Genomic DNA, 23,647 nt, shown 5'->3' with positions numbered 1-23,647 from the left:
GTTACTAGGCCAGAGGCACAAGCTAAGAAACAAAAGCTTCCTGCTGCCTGGGTTGTGAAAAGAAATACGGGAAGGTGCATTTTTCCAAGTCCTTCAGCATGATTTCCCAAAGACAGATCAGCATTTTTTGAACCAGGATTACATAAGTAACTGGGTGAAGACTCTTAGAAAAGCCTTCTTGTTTTAAGGTGGCTCACTGACAGCTCCGCTTTGTAATTTTGCCAAAGGTATCCACACACCTGATGTTTTGTTGGCCAAGTTCAATGCTCCTGTCATTCAGCTTTTTTACTCTGGTACCTAGCAAGACTTGAAAGAGGAAGCAGCCCCTTCCTGCCCAGCTTTGACACATTTGCAAATGTTGTGAGGGCATGATATGCGCTTTCCCTTTGCCCCCCAAGAAGCCAGCAGCAGCGGCAGGGTGCAGCTGGAGCTCTGTTACACTCACGCCCTGTTAGCTGGGAGACAACGTCCCACAGTGAGGTGACACCACCACACGGTCCTTGCCACATCCTCGCCTGATGGGGAAGCCCTGGGACCTGGACAGAAAATATTTCCTTGAAGTTTGGGATTTTTTCCCCCTTCTTTTCTGCTATTGTTGATAAAACCAGCTCCAAAAGACAATGGTTGTTTCTAAAGTACAAAGATGGAGGGCTGGCAAAACCAGAAATTTTTTCCCCCTAAGTCTCAGCAAAATTAATCTAAGAAATTTAAAATTCCCAAGACACAAAATTGGATTGTTTTGCCTCCTTAAGAGTAATTCACTACGAGTTCTTACAGTTGAAATTACTGGGCAGGAGAGCTAATACTTTACTAGACTTCTTTTTGGCAGAGAACATAAGAAACTTCAAAGACCTACTTAAAAAAAAGTCTGATTAGGAGTTAACCTAAATGAGAACAGATTAAAACGCTGGAGTCATACTGATAATTATAGTTATACTAGTAAATTTACCCAAGCTGTGAGAATTATTTCTTACTAAATTCCTCAATGTTGTGTTTTCAGCTTTGTACCTCCCTGAGATTTTCCAGGACAGATTTTTCTCAGGTAGAAGACATGTAAGAATTACTACTGAAATCATCTTCTTTTTGTTATTTTTGTATCATGACCCATCATTACAGCATTGAAGTAAAAATGCACTCCAGGAACATGTTTTCCTGGACATACACAACTTAATTAAAAAACATTCATTATCTAACATTATGTCTCTCCAGGAGAGAGAATCACATACGCCAGCAAGCTGTTCTGCTAAATTTTGGAGTTTCATGAGCACACACAGCTTTCTAAGCAGGAGACAGCACCGTCTGTGCCAATTCTCAGGTCCTTTTTCTGGATTTCAAAGCAAGTAAATCTCCATCTTCTGCACAGACAAGCTTCAGCCTTACAGTGTCAAGTCCCACCATGTCCAAGGATCGGATGTCACTGGGGGTTTTTAGGGAAACTTCAAGTATGTTAGTGCAAGGCCACTGACTATCTTAAATTAAGATATTCTTCTTTTTCTTCAGTTCTGAAGGAGATGAGCATCGGGTGGGCCTGACCTGCTCAGAAGAGCTTGTGCTGTAGAGAAGGTTGCTGAGCTGCCTCCATCACATTTTATCTACAGAACAAACAAACAAAAAAAAGGCACCAGACCTTGAAGCTCCTTTAGCATTGTTTACATTTTGATTTAACTGCAGAGCTGGATTATTACTGAAACATATTCAGACAAAAGATCTGCCAATCTTTTTTAGATGTTGTAATTCTGTACCATTGTTCTCAGCCATGCAACCCCGTGGTAAGCAGTGCCCTGCTCTCAACATTGCTTTTGTATGTCAATCCTAGTAGAGACACTGTTTTCACATCTCCATCCTTACAGGATAATGCTGAAGCCTTTGAGAAAGATCTATATTCTTAATTCCAAGCATACCAGAAAACACCCAGCATGCATTTCTCAGCCTTGCTCTTTTAGGCCTCCTGAGGCTTCAGACTATTTGGAAAAAACCAAAAAAGAACAGGAGCAAATTATGAGGAAAAGTCTTTTGGGCAAAAAGAAAAGTGACCAAAAGAAATAATAAAAAAACAGAAGGTAAGGGCTGAGAAAGCAGAGAGAAGAGAAAAGAGCATTAACTTCAGAATCACTGTGAGAGAAAGGACTGCTGTAACACTACTCAAGCTCAAGCTCAAGGGTAAAAAACAAACAAAATGTCCCCAGATTCTAGGGAGTTAAGGAGTTACAAAAAAAACTTTGAGTTTTTAAGATTTCTTCCAGTGACAGAATTAAGCAGGTCAGATTACTTACCAAAGAGAAGATCAAAAGACAACTCAAGCACTCAGTCTATAAATAGCTAAAACAGGAAAATGATGCTTGATGGTAAGAGATAGTTCTTAAATGTGTTTAGCAACGGTGCACACAATCAAACAGATGTAACTCATAGCTAGCAATCAAGTTTAAAAAAAAATAAATATGGGTAAAACAAATGAACTTGGGTAACTGTAGGCTTCTTGAGACCTTGTTAGAAATGCAGAAATTACCACCCAGTTCCTCTTTAGCCTCTGCCACAGTCACTTGGCCAAGACTTCCCCAGAAACAGCCTCTAATGGCCTCAAGAATTTATCCAGCTGAGCTTTAAAAAAGGTATTGATGCTCAACATAAAAAAATTCAACCTCAGATAACTGGGTTTGATGATTTCTACTTACAGATGAAAAAGAAAGCACTTCACTACAAAAATTATCAGATTAAATTCTATGGCTGTGTTAGACAAGATAAGGAGATGACAAGGATGGTATCATGTTATCACAAAACATTTTTAAAAAGTCAGAAGGTATACTGAGTATCCTGAAAATATATAGGGAAAGAATGGGAAGTAACTACTTGGAGAGGTACAAGTACAAACACTGTTTAAATTACTTGCAAACTCGCATTATCCTTTGGACTAAGGTTGTCAAGTGACCATTCCCACAGAAAGCAGATAAGTAGTATAATTCATTCCTTTGGTGTAAAAAAAAAAAAAAAAAAAAAAAGTAGAGAGAATCATACTACAGCAAAAACAACTTTTCTTCAGAAGACACTGATTTAGACTATTACGCAACAAGCAGAAGCATTCACTTTATGGCAAACCTTGCTCTCCTTTTTGGAAAAACGAGTAACAATGTTAAACTTCTCTCAAACAAACAAAAATAATTAAAACCTAAATCTCATAGCTGACACGAATTTTTTCCTTTGCATCACTCACTCAAACATTTGACACCCTGAGAACACCTAAGCACCCTCACTTTAAATCTTTAAAGACTTATCCTCACACAACCATCAGAGCGGTAAGCCAGCAGTCTTACCACTTGAAACATGGAGGGTTGCAGCAGGTAACGATCTGGACACAGTGACAACTTCCAGGTGGTTTTTGCTCCTTACAGCAGATCTTTTGCCATACTGCTGCATACAGGAAAGATCAGGTAATGGACACAACAGAGTCTATTGCTACCACATGCTCATCTCCTGCCCTGGAAGGTAAACTGCCATGGAAAACAGAAGGGTTTGGCTGAGAGCACGACAAGGGAATGATTTGAGGAGTGAGCAGGCAGTGCCACAGAGAGGGAATCTCTCCTCAGCCAACTTCACTGTCCAGGCCACTCAAGCTGATAAGGTGAGCAAAGGCTCATCTCATTCAGGCAACAGATCAACTATTCATGGACAGTGATTTCCTTTTATCATTAACCTCCGACAAAAGAAAAAAAATAAGTATGAAAGAGAGGACTTAAAGGATCTGCACTTTCTTCAGCTGAATTACCAGAACAGCCCCAACAGTCTGAGAGTAAAACAAGTGCCTGTGTTCAGCTGGGGTGGGTCAGGTCCTCAAGCTGCCCTGGCATGAAGTGCTGCAGCAAGTTAGCAATGGTAGATGAAAAAGTGATGGATAAAGTAACTTTCCTCCACTTGTTCATCTCACTTGTCCGATGGACTCTGAAAACAGGTGCTGAAAAATGAGGCACGTCCCACCAGCTCCTGAACAAACTGCCAGATGCCCAGGCTGTCCCCGCGGCAATGACAGCAGAGCAAACCTCTCCTGAGGTCCTATCCTCTTCAGAACAGCCCTCCTACCGCTGCTTTCTCTTTTGACAGACCCCGTCCCTCCCTGCCCTAAACACACACCCCACCATCTCTGGTTGCGCTTGGCCAGGCAGATTGGAAGAGCTAAATGGGCAAAGAGCTGAGCAACGCTGAATCTCTGGGTGAGAAGAGTCAGAGAAGCAGCAGCACTGGCTAACCTCCAGCTGTAATTAACGAAAAGCAACAGGGCACACAGGAAAACGCAAGAAGTGCTTTTCCAGGAGCAAAGCATAAAACAAAGACATGATTCAGATGCAAAAAAGAAGGTTGAGCACTGATCATAACTCTTCATTATCATAAACTCTTCATTTTTACAAACCCTACAAGTCAGACCACAGGGACTCATTTACTTCACCATTGTTGGACATCTTAAATACACATCTCAAAAAACAAAATCAAGAAATTCTGCAAAGCTTATATTTTCAGTCATTTAACCACAAGCACCAAGAAAACTTGAAGTTTAAAAGAAGCATGAATCCACTGAAAATGCAGATAGTTACACCTCAAACAGCCTGAAACAGTTCAGGAAAAAGACATTCGATGGACACCATAACTGCAGGGCAAGTTCCCACTGCTCGCTTGAGAGGAGAGGTTGGGGCCCCCCCAGTCACAAAAGGCTGGATCAGCAGTTCTGGGCTGCAGCTGGCAGCCAGGGGACACACGCCACGCTCTGAGCTGGGATCAGCAAAGCCTGACCCGCTCGAGCACAGTTTCTCTCTTTCTCCACTGCGGGAGAAGTTCCCAGCATATGTTCCGCAATGTGCTAGTACAAGTGCTCAAGTGGGGCAAGAAGAGATGCTGCAGCACACCCCACCTCCTGCTGCACAGAACAGGCACCCAGTACAATGTCAGATCTTGAAACTAGCATCCATCCAACACCAATAAAACACATGCAAATACTAGCGTGAGAATACAGCCCAAGAAAGCAGAGGTGTTTTGGGACATTTAGGGAATTGGTTTTGGTAAGACCACGCTCTACATAACCCAAAAAGATCTCAAACACTGAGATTTTTAAGTGGAAAAAATTATTTCATATCCAAAAAAATGGAGAAGGATCATGCCAAAGAGTGAGATAATTAAGGTGGAGTTTAAACGACTAACAAAAAAATGCTGGATTACAGAACTTTTAGAATATTTTATGACTTTGCAGATGAGAACAGTTTCATTTGACTGAAAACAGGTGTGGGAAGGGATGCCCCAGGCCTTTTTGCAGTTCACTGGAAACATTTTTTCATTTTGCTTTTAAATAGATGCATTTGATCTCCAAGTGCTTGTACATGTTCCCAGGCTCAAAATAAGACAAAGAGGAAGTCTGTCTGCACTTTAAACAGCACTTCCTTTGACATTGCCTCTTTTCTTTCCTAAGTCTGCAAAAGCATCTTGGAATCTTAATTTAAAACAAAATCTCAAGCCTGGCATGGATACTGAAGATTACAATTGCCGTGCAATCCATGAATTGAAATATGTATCCACATGAGTTGCTTTGTCTTTTTAAAACAGGCATAAATAAATAAATAAATAAAGCAAAACTTACCCTGCTTTACAGGACAGAATACCATGATGAAAATCAGGAAAATACTATGTACAACAGCTTAAGAGGGAGGAACAAAGGCGTTCCACAGTCCATGCATAGGAGGAGATAAATTAAAAGAGAGATAAATTTTAAAAGATGATTAAATGGCCTGCTGAACCAATCTCAGTGAACTCCATGGGAACCAATGACAACATTCCCACAGGAATAGGCTTGGTCTGCACAGCAGCAGAAGTTAAGTTTTATCCCTATAGCAACACAACATTTTTAGGTTTCTCCTGTTCCACTGTGTCATTCTTCTATATCACTGGCTTGCAGAAAATGAATTAAATCATTTTCCTGTGAAGAAAGTTTGATTCAATATTCTGTGTAATGTTCCTGCCCAAGTTAAACCGTAAAACTCTGATCACAAAAGGCCCTTGTGAAGGGAAGAGCTAACAAAAGGAATGGATTTTCTCTTCCAAGAACAGCACAGCAATTACTATAATATTCACTTTTCTTTCGAACATCCAAGATCTCTCTCAGTTCTCTTTTAATTAAACTTCAAAAGCCTCAGCTGTTCAACTGCATACCTATCAATTCAGACTGAGCAGAAAATATTTTAACAGACTGATAACTGAAGTGCTTCAGAGAATAGCAATGCGCTGGATCTTCTCCTTTTGAATGATCTTTTTCTGTGCTCTGGACAGCACGATCTGTCTTTTTGCCAAGAGGATCAGCGTAGGATGTTCCTTACGGGACTGGAGCTCCTCTTCGTTCCTAAGCAACAGATTTGCATAAGCCGAAGGAGTGAAGAAAAATGCTTTTCACATCATTTACTGGCCTGCCTGATTAAAGTAAAAGACAGAAGAAAGCAAACAGCAGCTGACAGTCTTTTGTGCAACAGATTTGACATACTGTTAGGCTTTCAAAAGTACATCTGCGATTGGAATAAAAAAAGGCTCAATAGGTGCAAAAGAGAAAACAAAAATTCCGGCACTGAATTATCCCATTCCAGCACCACAGCAAGTCCCAGAAGAATGGCCACATAATGCAAACAATTAATTTAGTATTAGACTCCTACGGGGCAGCATGGCTCACATTAACTGCTTTGCCCTGCCATTGGAGAGGCACATAGGGGGAAGCAAGAGCAGACACAGATTTGGGGGAAAATGTAAGGCTAAAGCACAGAAATTTATTTTTATTTGGGGGGGGGGGTGGGGTGTCTTTTTGACAAAATCTCGACTTCTCAAACGAAAAGCTCTTTGTGTTCAGTCACATGTGATTTTTTTCACACAACCTTCTTCATTAATGTAGCCTACATTGTTACCTGTCCAGCTTCTGTCCCCTGCAGGGAAACATCAGAACAAGCAATCCACATCTCTTTACAGAAGCAATACCTATGCTATGACTGTGCAATCAAGGTTCAATCACCCAGTGATACACCAGTCTTATCACCTCGAAAAACCAAATTCTGTGCAGTATCAGATACTTTGGTAAGCAGTGGCAGCACCATTAAAGCAACCTAAAAGCCATGCTTTCATGAGTCAGTACTGTTCCTCCCTCTCTCTCGCTGACACACAGACCACCAGCACTCAGATGACAATCAGTCACACTTGTCAAGCAACTATAGGCATTCCTTTCCAGTGTCCTGGATGAATTCAAGCACTTTTCCATGGACAGGAAGGCCTGACACTCTACTATCATCACAACAGGTTACAAACAGGAACTCTCAGGCTCTTTGGACGAAGCCTACATCAAGACTGGTGAGCCACGGAGTAGGACAGCATCACCTTTCTTGATGCCTGCCACCCAGTGCAGGTCTACTAGCTACTCCCTTTTAAAGCATCAGTAAGAAAACTCTCCCACATTTAGAGAACACTGTGTAACCCTAGCACTCCTGTATCATAGTACAAGGCTGGAGTCACTATATTCTTGCTAACAAGTTAGCACAAGACTGGCTTTATCTTTTCCCACTGTGTTAGCAGCCCGCAGTAGCACATGGACAAACACGTACTAATTCTACAGCAGCAGCACCTGCAGTGGACAATGCAGCAAGTTATCACCAGGTATTCTGACAGGCAGCCTGGCTAGTACTATGCAACCTCAGTATCATTCCATATCTTGGAGCTTTGAAGGACAGATGCAACTTCCTGATGATAAAATGTAGGGTCAAATGCTATCCCATGCAGGAATCTCAAGTGCCATGAAATGCACACACTTCAAAAATGGGAAACTGATTCCGCTCATCCCCCACTCATTTTATTTGAGAATCCATTACGATGATATGGGAGAAGCCTAACCCTGTCAAGTTTGCTCCGAAGGCATCCCATGCATGTGAACAAGGAGGGAGGGCCTGTTGCTGCAGCCTGCTCTGCAGCATGCAACCCCCTATGCAATGGCACTTGTGCTACAAGAATTCACAGAGCGGTTTTGCTTGCTTTGTTTTATCTGTGTGCCTAAGCCTTAAAGTCACCAACATAAAATTTTAAAAATCTGCTATTGGTGGGGCTAGATGGCTGAGAGGGTTGGTGCTGATTTACTAATTAATTCTTACAGAGCTGAGTTAGTTCTGAGTGAATATGAAAAAAATTTATTAATCCTAAATGTACGTACATATTAAAAACTCTTCTGCAATATTTGGCCTTTCTTCAGGCTGGAATGAAGTTAAAGATTTCACTAATCTCATTGTAGGTTAAGTGTGCTGAGATCTGGTTTGCTACACTTATTTGCCTCACCCCTTTAATACTCCCTGATATTACATATTTGAGTTGCAACTGCAACTTACATTTTGCTTGTCCTTCAACTTCCAGTTCTTTCTTCTTACTGCTTCTTGACTAACTCCCTCCCCTTCTCTTTTTCACGTTATTTTCCTCTCACCCAGTTCACTCTGACCCTCCCCTGTTGTTTAATCTTCTCGTTTTGCTGCTTTGGCCATTTTGCTGTGCTGCTGCTGCTGTTGCCTCCTGCAGCTGTTCCCAACATGGATTTCTTCCATACTTCTGTTTCTCATTCTTCCTGCTGCTGCATGGGTATGTTAGGAAGCAATGCTGCACCACATCGCTTTGGGCAAGACTAAAGTTTAGCACGGAAGCTTAATAGTGAAGCACAGCACTTATGGCATGTTCAGCAACTGTGAAAAGCTCTCTCATTTCTTAGCAAAGATAAGATTCCCAGTGTAAGGATTCTGCAAAGGAGGAGGAAGGAAGCAGCAAGAGCAATAACCGCCCCAGAAAGAAGAGGAGAAAGTATGTGCACATGGAGTTAACCTGGCATTGCTCGGACACAGAATCTTTCATCCTGCAGAAAGCCTACCGTCACAGACTGCTCATGCTCAGGCCTATTCAACATGGCCTTGGTTGGTTGTCCTTTGTATTTGGTGTGGAGGGACTACTGTTACTGTGATCAAAAAGGGCACACCATTGTGCTTATGCTGAAAGGAGCAGTGGATGGTGGGCTGAGCACCAGTCTGCCACATTACAGGTAAAGGAGATGAGCCACAAAGATCAAAAGACAAGAGTCTAGAGTCTTTGGATTTCAATCTAATAAACAATACAACCCCTCAGCCTCAGACAAACCATTTAATCATGTGAGTTCTTGAACTGTACTATATTTTTACCCAGTCTTGTGAAATGAAAGAAGAAAATACTGTTTTCTCAGGGGGAAGGAGGATAGCATTCTCTTCCCAATCCCAGTTCCAGACGTGGTTGCTCCAGGGTCAGCCTTACCACTTCTCGCCAGCGCCTGCCTGACAGCAGCCCCTGCCTGCAGGGTGACCACCAGCCATGGCACCGCTGTGGGCAGCTGCCTATGTAGGGGCAGCCCCACGATTCCCTTCGCAGTGCCTCGCATTATGCATCCTGCTCCGTCTTACGGCACGTGCCCCCTCAACAAGACAGGCATTAACTATATCCAGCAGACTTTTTCAATGCAAACCTGCAGCTGAAGCTCTGGCTTCAGCACTGCCATATTTTAACTGTAGGAGTTTCAATAAGGCCAAATGCCGGGTGCTGCACTTTGGCCACAACAACCCCCAGCAGCGCTACAGGCTTGGGGAGGAGTGGCTGGAGAGCTGCCAGTCAGAGAGGGACCTGGGGGTGTTGATTGACAGCCAGCTGAACATGAGCCAGCAGTGTGCCCAGGTGGCCAAGAAGGCCAATGGCATCCTGGCTTGTATCAGAAATAGCGTGGCCAGCAGGGACAGGGAAGTGATCTTGCCCCTGTACTCGGCACTGGTGAGGCCGCACCTCGATTACTGTGTTCAGTTTTGGGCCCCTCACTACAAAAAGGACATTGAATGACTCAAGTGTGTCCAGAGAAGGGCAACGAAGCTGGTGAAAGGTCTGGAGCACATGTCATACGAGGAGCAGCTGAGGGAACTGGGGGTGTTTAGTCTGGAGAAGAGGAGGCTGAGGGGAGACCTCATCGCCCTCTACAACTACCTGAAAGGAGGTTGCAGAGAGCTGGGGATGAGTCTCTTTAACCAAGTAATAAGCAATAGGACAAGAGAGAATGGCCTCAAGTTGCGCCAGGGAAGGTTTAGACTAGATATTAGGAAGCATTTCTTTACAGAACGGGTTGTTAGGTGTTGGAATGGGCTGCCCAGGGAGGTGGTGGAGTCCCCATCCCTGGAGGTGTTTAAGAGTCGGGTCGACTTAGCGCTTAGAGATATGGTGTAGTTGGGAACTGTCAGTGCTAGGTTAACGGTTGGACTAGATGATCTTCAAGGTCTTTTCCAACCTAGATGATTCTGTGATTTTAAGTTAAGTGAACAAAGGCTTCAATAAAAATGACACTTTAAAACAGAGGCTGTGTGCTGTCATTCCCACTCCTTCCCTCTACCTGTAAGTACTTAGTAAGTCAACGACACAAGTCTCTCAACTTTCATTTAAGCAAAAAAAAAAAAGTTACACTGCTTTATCTGAAAAATAAATTGGAAGATATTTTAGGCGAATTTGTACTATTCATGTTTAAAAGTAGCTTTCTATTTAATATCCAGCACAGTACAAGAACAATGTACAATTTTGCATAATTACAGTATTTTAAAAAGACAGGTTCCAGAAACTGTTAAAAAAAATATACTAATAGATGCATTTCAGGGAGGAGGGAGAGAATCAGACAAGAAGTTATAATTTAATAGTTCTTGTAAAAAATTAAGGAAATACTACAGGACAGGGTGGAGGAGAAAGCAGAAATAAGCTAATAGTTTTTAGTTTCTTAAGCTTTCTTATTCTTATGAAAGAGTTCATCATCTGCAACATTTTATACTTCCATTTTCATACATGAAAATATGCAGTTTCAGTGAAAATTCATTGAAAGCTTTACTGCTGCTATCACCCAATAAGCATCCACATCTATCTTGAGCAATGTGTCATGACAGTTTACCTGAACTTTACATTCAGAATGTATAATTCAGTGTACTCTCCTTATTGATTTAAGATAGGTCAGTGAACCCACTTAAAATAATTAGAGCTATACTGAAAGACTATAAATCAAGTTCAGGTCTATAGCATTTCTATTTCCTGCCAACAAAGTGTCCATGCCCCTATCAGAATTTAAGTATTTTAAAGTGACATACAGCACTACCGTATTTTTATCTAAACCCTGTAAACAAATCTCTTATATATCAGTAGTGCACAAACTAAGCGTCTCCAAAAGCTCCTTGTACCACTTACACAGCTGGAATCACTACTTAGCACGTCAGCTCGAGACTCATGTCCTAACGTAAAACCACAGTACTGAGTATTTGTTTCTAAAACCAAAAGTACCATTTAATTTTTTCTTTTACTTAATACTGTATTCATTCATAAGAACATTAGTGAGACTCAACCCTGCTAACCATTTGTAGAGAGTATTATCTAGTAAGCATATGTCTACACACTGCCTGAAGTCTTAAGATGCCTTTCAGTGGAGGGAGGCGTGGGGGAATGGCATTTTTTGCATCAAATGAGCAATTCTTGGCTTTAAGAAAGTTGCTTGGTCATTCTACTGTCTCCTGACCAACAACATTCCTGAAAAGTAGACCTGCAGAAACCAGCCCTGTGAGAGGCTTGCTGAGAGACACCCCGTTAAACTGAGAAAAATCTCCCAACATCTGGTCCAAGCATAGAGAAATCATGAAATTTCACTCCATGGGATAACTGCTTTGTAAACCAGGAGTGCTCACGAACCAGGGAAAGGAGGGCACCACAGCTGCTGCCCTGGCATTTACCTCTAATGAAAGCAAAACCAGAAGATCAGTTCCTCATGTGTTACCCAATTACTTAAAATAAGAAAAGCTTTAATGAAGTCAGCAAGTAGAACCTCCCCTCTCGCAGAGGACATTCGCTTTAAGCTGTGCCTATGCCAGGGCACCTGTCCCAGCAACACACATGTAGAACCACGGAGCAACCACTCAACTGCAGGACCAGCACGTTTACCTTTACTTCTCTCTGATTATTAAGAAGTTTAATGGGGACCTCACAGCATGACTGGGAGGGTTGCAAATCCACACCTAGCAGACCGCAGCTGGGTAAGTCCCACACAGGGAGTCCTCAGCCAGCAGGTCATTTAGCTATGAAGGGATTTCCACCCTGAAAGCCCTCCCTGAGCTCAGTGCCTCACCTGGCCATGAGACTGATGCCCCATTGGAGTCCCTACCACAAGGAGCAGAGGTCTGGCAGAACGAAATAGCTACAGAAGATGTGGGGAAGGGATATGGCAGCAGGGCACAAGTGCTGTTCCTAGCTAGCCCTGGAAGCAGGGACCACCACCTCCCAGCTAGGAAGGCTTAGAGAGCTGGGCTCCCTCCCCAGCACCCCCAACCAGATCTGCTCTCAACTCTGCTGCTCACAACCTTAAACCACCTCTCCCACAATGGTCTTTCTCTAGAAAGGCTACAGAGCTATAAATTCACTTGCTGTCCTGCTGAGGGTCAGCCTGACAGGAGAGGGGTTTCTACTGAGGTGACAAATGCCTGACAATTCTTTGTGCCACACCCACCTTTACCACAACCCTACTTTTTGCAGTTAGAAGTCCAAGACTGCCACTTCTTCCAAAAAACACTGAACTGTTTCAAGATGGGATTTTCTCCACACACACATATTTATGAATGCAGCTATATTTATAGACATAATAGAGAGCAAACAGTATGTACTGACATAGAGAAAATCTTTTAAGTCCTAGGAAGAAAACAAGCTTCAGAGGTTTTTTTGCCATTGTGTTTACGAGAGATAAGGAGCTACCCAAAAGATGAGCTACAACATTTTTGGTGTCGATATAGAAAGATTATCTGCTATTCTGGACGCTCTGCCTTCCTGTAGCAAGTCTCATCAATGCATCATACGTTAATTTTACCACTAGAAAGGCAGGTGATGTGGATTAATGGAATTACTACTAAAGCAAGCAAATGAATACACACTCTCAGTTATCAGTATTACACAGCAAAGCATAACCTTGAGCCCTACAAACATCAGCTTCTAAGGACAGATGTATAGTAAAGAAGAATCCTAAACTGATGTCTGTAGCATTAAATAAGTACCATTACAAAGTTCTCAGTCAGGTTTTGTAGGTATACAATCCTATTCCACAATGTTGAAATGTCCTTCTTTCCTGTTACTGTGTCAGATCTGCACACATGCACGAAAAACCAGACAAATATAGGTGGCTTTCATGTGCTATGTATTCAAATAACAATGTAGCCAAGAACTAACAGAATGCTCTGCAACAATAAGGTCTGTCAGAAGCCGCTTGTAACAAGGTATATGTTCTAAATATCAACAGTTTCCAAATCTCTTATATTTATGCTCCCTCTCTGTGTGATCTAGCTGAGAGCACGTCCAAATGGAAGCTCAGGACTGTTTAAATGAATCACATTCCCAAGTTCGTGGATGGACCCACCACCGGCCATTCATGCTTTGGGTTGTGCCAGGCTTCTGCAGCATCCCCAGGTAAACAAGTGCTTAATTTGGTTCAGGAATAATTGCTTATTAAGTTGAGGCTTGTCATAGTAACTACATCTATTTAAAAACACATAAATAATAAAAATTCAGAAACTCGCACTGTCACTGTTTCAAGAGAAGCGAAGTCAATCATAAGGCTGACTTCCGATTTACTATGGTATAACACGCCGCCCAACATTAAAGTTTATTTTACTTGTTGGTACAGCAAAGGAACCACATGAAGAACTTGCCCTGAGAACGTAGAGCAACAACTGTAAAATTAAACTGTCTTGATGCGCACATGTGTGGAAATTATGCTAAAATTAATTTTCTCTTGTATAGCACTGCAAGCAATTCTAGCAGCTTTCAGGCTAAAGGATGAATAAAACTGAATCCAAGAAAAGGAGCTTTGTGGGGATTTTTTGTTCCACCTTTTTATTCCAGCTTTGCAGCTCAAATCCACCACCCTGAACCTTCCACCTCAGCCTGAATATCTTGGCAATCTCTGAGAAATGAAACAAAAAATAAAAAAATCAGATGATTCTGAGAAGAGACTTAGGACAAGATTGTAAAACCTATCCTCAGGAATGAGCCACCTTCCAAGACCCCTCTCTCACAGAACGAAAAAACAAAGCACTAACCAAAACTTAAGGAGTATATCAGACAAATTTCTAACCTAAAACACGCAGCCAGAGCAGATATCTGTTAATTATTTAATTACACTTTAAAATCTGTGTAATGGGTCAACAGAATTTGTGGGTTCAAGCCCAGGGGCTGATTTCCACCTAAGGCAAACTAAAGAAACAAGAATTTTATTAATGAACTCTTTGGGTATTACAGATAATGTTACTAAATGACTACCAGTTTTTTGTAAGTCACACATTCAGAAATTAAGAACTAAGAAGTCTGGATTGCTTGTGGAACATTTCCTTTCTTATAATGCAGAAATTTTTTTTTTTAAACAATGTATGTAATCCAGCTCCACTTAGGTTTAAATATTGTGATATCTGTTAAGTGACAAGTTTTAAGTTAACACTGCTGAACACATTTCAAACACCACTCCACTCTCCTCATCATGATCCTCAACAGGAACTGACCAAACCCAACGTCTGTACACAAAACACATGAAGTCCTACTCATCTTCAGCAGGGAGGGGGGGCAGCATTATTTCTCTAAGATTCAGAGAGGTTTATTCTTTAAATAAATCAGGTATAGTGATCTGAAAACCACAAACTACAACTGAACTATTCCATCAATCAAATCATCCTTTACCAAAAAAAAAAAAAAGTCTCTAAGCTGCTGCGGGGAAGGACTACTGTACATTTCTTAAGAGGACAAGCTGAGCAAGCTTTAACAATACTGGGACTAAGCCTTCCTGCTATATCCCAACGCTGTACAGGCTGCTTCCGAATTCCTCCTCCTCCTTCCTGGCAGCTACAGAGACACAGGCTGCCTACACCAGCCAGACTTCACAGACCAGTTGGCTGAGAATGCTTAAAGAGCCTTTTACGTCAGATCAGGAGAAACTCTATGTCTACAAATGCAAAAGAGTTCTTAAAAGGTAAAAGTAGGACTTAAAGCCAAGAACCAGAACACTTAAGGACTAGCAATGCATTTTCTACCATATAGCTCAGAGATACTCAGTCTGAGCATAAAACAGTTCATGTAAGTGCAATTAACATAAACATAATCCAGAGATCACAGAATTGCATTATGGTATTATTAGAAGTTCCACTTTGAAAAACACACTAACCAGCAACACTGCATGTGTACGTGTTCAGTAAGCTTATTATAATAAAGTTATGGCAAATAAGTAACTGGCACACAATAAGGACTGGAATCACTCATTAGCCTAAGCTTTCCATTTCCCACAGTTTACAGCAAAGGGTGGTATGACCTTCTAATTAAGAAGAAATTCCTCCAGACAGCTTTCCTCCCCCTCCAACGCGCACTCTCCAGCCACCACTTCAGGCAGACTGGCTACATCCACAAAGGCAACTTCCTCCTAACAGGCTCCCTGGCCCAAACAACCATTTACATGCCTAAATGCTCCTCAAACCTGCCATCAAACAGCGCAGGAATAAAAATCAAAGCAATGAGAACCTACTGAACGGCCAAGTCGATTAGCAGAGTTGCTGATGAACTCACACAGATGAAGTATGTGTCTGTCTCCATCTCTTTGCTTGTCAGAGACAAGAACGGGATGGGTACTGGACCATCCACCTGGGGAGTTTCGTGCTTACGTTGCTGCTTTCACTACAGCATATTTTAACTGGATAAAACTCCATTTCCTCAAGACACAGTTACTCTATGTCCTTAGACAGGCACTAGATCATCAACTTCATCTGAAGAGCGGGATGAACTTGCATAGGGCTTTTTACTTTTTTTTTTTTTTTTTCCCCATCTGATCCGCTCCTGGACAACCTAGGAAGCAGAACTCCGACCACCCCTGTGTTACAGACACACGGGCTAACCGTGAGAGAGAACAACTCAGACCCCCACACTCAGAAGAAGAGACTAAAATTGGCTTTTAGGTAACAACGAACCCCTGAGGTTTCACCCACTGGCGGGGCGCGCCTGAGGGAACGGCCACCTGCTTCTTGCCTGCCTGCCGCCGACTTGACCCTTCCCTTCCCTTCCCTTCCCTTCCCTTCCCTTCCCTTCCCTTCCCTTCCCTTCCCTTCCCTTCCCTTCCCTTCCCTTCCCTTCCCTTCCCTTCCCTTCCCTTCCCTTCCCTTCCCTTCCCTTCCCTTCCCTTCCCTTCCCGCCGCCCCACCACAGCCGCGCCTCCAGGGCGACGCCCGGCACCCCGGGGCCCGGCTCCGCCCGAGCAGCGCCGGCCCCGGTCCCTCCAAGCCGACGGCCCCGGGGAGGCCCCGCAGGCCCGGCCCCGCAGCTGGGCGGGCGGTCAGCCCGGGGGAGCGCCAAAAACAGCGCGGGGGGGGACACAAATAAATCAACCGTAAGCGTATGGGGCTGGCGGTGACGAGCGAGAGGGCCGCGGAGGGGCCGCGGAACCGCCCGGCGCCTCCGATAAAGCGCCCATCAACGGGGGAGGGGGTGAAGCCGCCGCCGCCGCTGGGGGACGGTCCCCCCGCAGCGGGCAGGCCGCTCCCGGGCCCGGGGAAGCGCTGCTCACCCGCTCGCCGCCAGCTCCCGGGAACGGCGCTTCCCGGCGGCGGGAGGGGCCCGTCTGTCCGCCCGCCCGGGGGCTCCGCTCGGCCCGGCCCGGCCCGTCCGCCGCCGCCAAGGGTCGCGTCGGCCCGGCGGCTCCGCTCCTGGGCCGCGCCTGGCGGGGAGTTTCCTGTCTGAGTCACTTCAACCGGGAGCTGCGCAGGGAAACACCCTTCCTGCCACTCCAGCTCCTCCTCCTCCCGCCTCATCCCAAACCTGCCGCCCCTTCCCCCCGCCCCCGGCAGGCTCCGGCGCCGGCTCCTCCTCCTCCTCCCGGGGAGCCGTCCCGGGGCTGCCGCGGGCGGCAGAGCCGCGGGCTGGGCTGCCAGGGCCTGAGCTCCCTCCTTGCTTTTAACGAAAGCGACCCTTTCCGTGCCTGAGGCACAGGGACATCTGTATGTATAAGACGACAAATCTATAAGAGGACCGCGCCCCCGCCGTACTTGTATCCAAACCAGAGAAAGTCCGACTGGGCGCCGGGATGCCCCCAGCACCACCGCAGAGCCCCCCCCCCCCCCCGTTGGGAAATCCCCGGGATTCCGGGGTCGGCGTTAGAAGTTTCCACTTTTACACTTTTGGAAGGAGGGCGAGGGAAAGAGCCCAGCAGGACCTAATCCTAGAGGAGCAAAGGGGATCCCGTAGGAAACCCTTTTAGATGTCCTCTAGAGGGTGCTCCTGCCTGTCTTATCCGCATCCGAAATGCCACTGTTGATTGAAACTAAAAATAGAAAAACCAAGAACGGCTGTTTCCCACTGTCTGCTGACAACCTCCCGCTTTTATTTATCTGTAAAACACAACAAACACGTCCATAACTTGCTCATTCTCAACGTTGCTTACCTTTTCCATGTAATGTGCTCCCATTTCAAGTTCTATTTTTCTTTTATTTCTTCAAGATTCACCTAAGGAACTTGATGCTGCACCACAAAATGAAACTGCCAGCTCTTTTTCACTGAAATTTGTCAAGAGTATTCTTTCCATCCACTATTTTATGGCAGACAGAATCCACAAACCTACTATACATAGGGTTACAGTCAGTTGACAGCATGGGAACATCCAAACAATTTTTCCCCAAAGCCTACTTGCTTGTCTTTGACTGCTTCAAGTTGCATCCAACATTTTATTTACTCTTGTAAATCCCCTCTAATCATCAGAAAACTACACAGTATTGCTGCAGCAAGCAATTTTAGGTCTCTCTTTTCAACAGCTGTTAGTGGGACACTGTGCTATTAATGATTTTTGTGCTGAGAACAGAATAATTAGTCTTTTACTTAATCTATTGTTTTTCTCAAACAAGTTTCCACTGTATTAAGTTTCCTTAAATAGCCTTTTTGTAACAGCATCTACAAGAAAGCCTTTGGAAAGTTGGGATAAATTGCTAAACCCCCTAATTCTCATTATTTCAAGTACTCTCTAATCCAATTATTCCACCCATTCCGTATCATCAAGAATTCCCACAGTTTGTGGAGAAGTTATGCATCACTACAAAATGTTATTGTTACCATTTCATCATATCACAGACACATCTTCACAGTCATATTTTTGCCAGTGCTGCAATATAGTCTTTTCTATGAACCAATTTCGTTTCTAGGATGTGGCTGCTTATTGTTCTCTATTTGTTTATATTCATAAGTATTTCGAGTGCATATACCAAATTAATGAGTTTCACCCATCACAGCTCCTTATCAGCCTAGCTTCTAAACCCAGCATAGGCAAAACTGTAAAACACAACCAGAGCTGGATGCTTCATTTCTAAAATGACAGCTGACACTGTCCAGTGCAATCCATCCTACGCCCTTTCCACAGACCCTGATTGCGGCAATGAGCTCACTCAGGTAAAGAATAACTCACCTCCGTAAAAAAGGGATTGCTTTTGTTTCCTTGTCCTGGGTGAACGCAAATTCAGCACAGCCTTGCCTTGATGCAGCTGCTCGGCCAACATCAGCAGTGAGACCTCCGTTAGCAAGCCACACCAGAGCAGCAAGAACAGGTCACTCGCTCCACGCAAAGCCAAAAGCTCTGAGCGAGATCAGATCAAGAGCAGCTTGCCCCCAGACTGGCAACACTCCACACTGCTCCAGTGCCGGACTGCCACCGAACTCCCGGCCTTGCCGAAAGCCACCTGGTGCCAGGAGCGGCTGCTTTGCATGAAAGCAAGGCGCTGCCAACCGGCGCCGTGCTGTCCCAGCAATAACAGCTTGTCCTGAGGACTGGCTGGTGCCCCAGGTCTCGCTATGCTCTTTCTCAAGGAACTGAGTGGGCAAAGGAGCGACTTCCCCGCTGCTGGAGCAATCTGCTCTTTATTGACATTCCCATACTCAAATTTAGAGCTACCCATCGGATCGGATAAAATAATACCGACAACAATTGATGGTGACATGCAGCTAGTCAAGTTTTGTGCTGTTCTTCTATTATTTGATACTGGAATTAGAGGACAATCACATTTTACCATCGGGATGTCTATGTTCTCATGTAACATGAGGCATGCTTATCAGAACCCCTTTAAAAGAGCCCACATCACACCATTCCAGCTGCCTGATTTAATTCTGCAATGGCCCTACGACTCCCTGCTCTTTCCAGTTTCAGTACTGTAATGACAGTACTTGATTAAAGGCATTCAGCAGGCCTCTGTGACCTGCTTCTCCCTCTACTGTATCCATCTTTCTTAATTATCCTTGCCACACTGAACGCGGGCATGCCTTCTGGACCTAGCTAAAGATATATGTATCTACATACTCCTGTTCAAGCCATTAACTGATCTATCCACTGGAAGTTAGGTGTGGTTTTTATGAGGCCAATGGCTAGACTTAGGATCTCAACAGACCTTTCTTGGGTGGTATTTATTTAAACCTGGTATTTAACCCATGCCTGTCAACAATCCTTGGTGAGATCTATAACACTAATGTATCATGCTCCTGGCAATTTAGGTACCCTACACCTAAACTAGATGAATATCAGATCATATGGTTGTTAACAAGCTTAATGCGATTGTCTGCAGACTAGATAAAGCCTTTGTTCAAGGCACTGTGCTAGCCACAGACACCCACAAGTCTGCTTCCTGAATTCCAGCTATTTTCATTTTAATTTCTTTCTCTGGGCTTTATTTATCCAAAGTCAATGAAAGAAAATCTTCCACAGGAGCCCACAGGAATCCACAGAAGACTTCCACTCCACAGCAGCCTGAGAGGTTCAACAGGAATCTTGTGATCCTGCCAGGAGGTATCTGCCATGTCTAAGGTGCTGATGTACTCTGTGGTTTTGCACATTTCCACTCCGACATTTTAGCGATTAAGCTTAATAGCGTATCTAGCTATTCATTTATTTTTATACCTGCTGAGTCCACAGAAATCTTTTCATCCTCAGAAAGGATGTAAGGCAGCACAGGCAACTGTCATGACCTGACACAGAAAGGTATTTATGAAGTCACGACAGGCAATGGCTGCAATGACTCCAAGAATAGGACATGATGCAAAACTACAAAGAAAGAAAATAAGTAATTGTCTATAAATCAGTTTAAAATTAAATCTAATCTCTGGCAACACCAGCCACTTGTCCATACTCTAAAGTACTGGACAAGGTTTTTCGCACAAGAAGTCAGCACAGACTTCATTCAGCATCAGACATGGCAAATGGTTTAAAGCATAGCAAGGCTACAGAAAGATTACATGCTTCCACACTACATAAAGCAAACCCGCTGTTTCACCTCTCAGGAGGAGACAGATGCCTACGTAAAGGGCACAGCACTTGGGAAAGCTTAAGCAGAAGAGACCGAGCAGAAAGTAGCAAGTGTCTCAGAAGTCTCAGTGAGCAGCGAGCTCAGAAAATGGGAACATGCCCACAGCAGGAAGCCTGCCCAGCTACATTAAAATGTAACTCCTACCATCACTACCAGGAGCTCTCCACTTCACCAGGCCTTACGCAAACACAGAGTGATCTGCTCACCTACACCTACCTCTAACTCCAGGAAAAGTCAGATTCCTACTCGTGAGAGCACACGTGCTGCCAAGAGCACAGCTGACAACAGCAAGCGTGCTGCATATTCATAAATACCCACCAGCAGCCGACGACACATGCAGCGCTCTGGCTCCCATTTCCCTCCAAGTGCTAAATGCCACCATCTCAAATGGATCTGAGCAAGCAGGGTTTCCTAGTTCTGCTTTCCAGCTCCCTGAAACACTAGACAAAAGTTCTGTTGCTAACTCAGAGGGATTTAATTCTTCATCTGTGTATCAGGCCCACATCCCCCCACCCTGCTTTCCAAGAATGCTGCACACTGTGCAGAGCCCACCCGCCAACTCCCTGACAGACATGAACAAGCATGAAACCCCTTCTTGAGTTTATTATAAATTACATCCACTTTGCTCATGCAGGACATCAGTACAGAAACTAGGGCGTGAGTGTCAGAGGCAATTCACCACACCCACTCTTCACCCCAGTCCTGCCCCTCTGAAGTTACCCACTGGTAACTTTATTAGCCATCTAGACCCCAAGATCTGCGATCCCCTACAGCTGTCCCAGCAATAAATGCACGCTGCAGCAACAAGACACTGCACGATCCAATAAATATGAATAGTATCAGTGAGGAAAGGTTTTTTATAAGTGTGCAAAAGAGTATAGAAGGAAAGCTGGAAAATGTGTAAATCTCTGGACTTAATAAGATTAAAAAGCACATCAGAGGGATCTTTTTATATTTTTAATCAGCCTGCAATTCAGAGACGCTATCTTTAATCTATGCTACCATGGAAACCATGCAATCAACAACTGGTTGCTAACTTTTTTTAGATCAATAGCTTGACACAAACAAAAGTCCTCAAGGACCTAGTGGTTAATTAGGCGTTATTAAAACTAAGCAGCAAAGGAAGCATTAGAGAATTTACTAAATCTGCAGTAAAATGTGGCCTAAAAATTACAGAAGCCCACAGAAAAGGAAGAAAAGTACCGAACCAGATAGATAAAGGCTTCTATGCTGCAAATTTTATGAAAGTTAAAGAGAACAAATAAAGGTGGAAATGAAGTATAGATGAAACTATGACAGCATCCAATAATGCAGGGTGTTCTTTTCCAAAGAATTTTAAACATCAGACATAACATCTTACTGTGAATATTATAATCTTCTCTAACATCACCTAACCAAAGCTTTACTTTTAAGCACCCAAATCTATGTTTGCCATTCCACCCATATCAGTGCTGCTTTTAAAAGCCACTCACTTCTCCCTTGTACATCATTTAAGTACTTATTCTCATGTTTCAAAAACCCAAGCAGGCCTTTTTGTGCTTTAGCATAAAACAGAAGAATATGGCTGAGACCAGGATCGAAACAGTTTTTTCTCTTTCTAGTTTCAAGTTCTCTAGGATCAGAATAGTCTGGCTATGACTATAACCAGATAATGAGTTACTGCAGGAGAGAAAACAAAAATCTCCATAATAATTATTTTTTTAAACTATAATTATTTCTTACTTTATGCTTTTTAGATCAGACATAATTAGGGGAAAACACAAGCCTTCTCTCATTTAAATACAGATGAAGGCTTTGATATTATGAAAGCAACAGCCATGAGCTCAGAAAGAGATCAACTAATAAAATTGCCTTGAAATTTTAAGGTCTGCCACCTAGTGGGCTTTTTAAAAAATTTGGTTTTAAATTAGAAGATACCCCCCCCTTGGAAGCATATTTTTTAATGCTTTCTTTTAGCTAGACTTGACAATTTACAAAAAGATAGATGATAGAAACCCCTTAAATCTATACACACATGCAATAAATTAGGCCTCATTTTTCTAACATCTCTGCAATTGCTTACTTGAAATTCCAGAAGTGCAGGTAAAGCATACTCAAATGCAAGGTCTCCTCCATCAAACAGGAAGAGTATCCAAAAGTTAAGATTCAAATCAATTCAGACATAACTCAAAAATGGGAATTTGGAAACAGGGTCAAAAAATGTCCAGAAGGAATGGACCCAGGATAGAATCCACATAAAGAAATCTGTAAAGAAATCAGAAAACATTACAAGGAAATTTGAGCAAATAAATAGCTAAAATATCCCAAATCTAAAAGCTTTCTTTTTTCCAAACAGGTAAATAGCCATTTTAACTACTGCCAGGGGACTGATGAAAAGGTCCTGGTGGCATCACATGGCATGTACACTAAAAGCAAGGACTTATTTTTCTGTGGTTCTAAAGAAAGAGAAAGGGATGCCATACAACAGACTCATTCAAGGGAATCTGTCAGCTGAGTATTACTGACACACAAAAAGCTAAGCATGGAGGATGTCCATGACTAGAATTGACCAACACTGCCAGAGCTACATTTTCCACTGTGCTTTTGTGACAACAGAAGAGCAAACAAATATTAGAAGCTGGCTGAAAAATGGTGTGTAGGCATTACCCACCTCTCCCTGCAGAATGCAAGGTTAATTCCTTGCAGGAAATTGGGTGAAACAGCAAAATCTTTCACTTGTGTGTGATCTTTCAAATAAAATAAGTAAAATCCGCAAAGGGATTTACTAGGAATTATTGTTTCAACAACACGAAGGATTGAAGGATTTTTTCTCCCCTATCTAGATAATATTATCCAAGGACAGTCTATGAAAAGCAGTAATTTCACTGAAGGTAACCACTGTGTAGAAAGGAGAAATAAAGCAACCACTTGTTAGATTTTTTTTTTTTTTTTAAAGCACGGAGTACAAGACATACATATAGCCAAAACATAATGAACCAGTGCATACAAGCACTGAACTTCCAACCACAAGTATGCCTTTTAAAACTATTAGTATGCTATTCAGTACTACTCTGAGCAAGAAACAGTTAACAAAGAACATACGCTGTCTCTGCATGCAATAAATACCATGGAATTTCAAATGAGAGCCAGTCATGGTAAACTGGAAGTACAAATTACTTTTCTTAATAGGTGTTCACCTACCACAAAAAACATTCACTTGGAAAAGTGTGTCATGTGGTAGCAGAGTTTAT

General features: G+C 43.2%; 1 protein-coding gene across 2 annotated transcripts in view; it reads right to left on the bottom strand.

Moving 5' to 3' along the window:
• Positions 1–22,599, bottom strand: part of CYFIP1 (cytoplasmic FMR1 interacting protein 1) — an 84,413-nt gene extending 61,814 nt beyond the window's left edge. For both annotated transcript variants that reach the window (XM_074858966.1, XM_074858965.1), the window contains exon 1: positions 22,480–22,599. In XM_074858966.1, the coding sequence (XP_074715067.1) occupies positions 22,480–22,532 (53 nt within the window). In that variant the 5' untranslated portion in view covers positions 22,533–22,599. The remainder of the gene's footprint in view (positions 1–22,479) is intronic.
• Positions 22,600–23,647: the final 1,048 nt, after the last annotated feature.

The sequence above is a fragment of the Strix uralensis genome, chromosome 2, assembly GCF_047716275.1.
Source record: "Strix uralensis isolate ZFMK-TIS-50842 chromosome 2, bStrUra1, whole genome shotgun sequence".
Taxonomy (NCBI): Eukaryota; Metazoa; Chordata; class Aves; order Strigiformes; family Strigidae; genus Strix; species Strix uralensis.
This window is presented reverse-complemented; position numbering and strand designations above follow the sequence as displayed.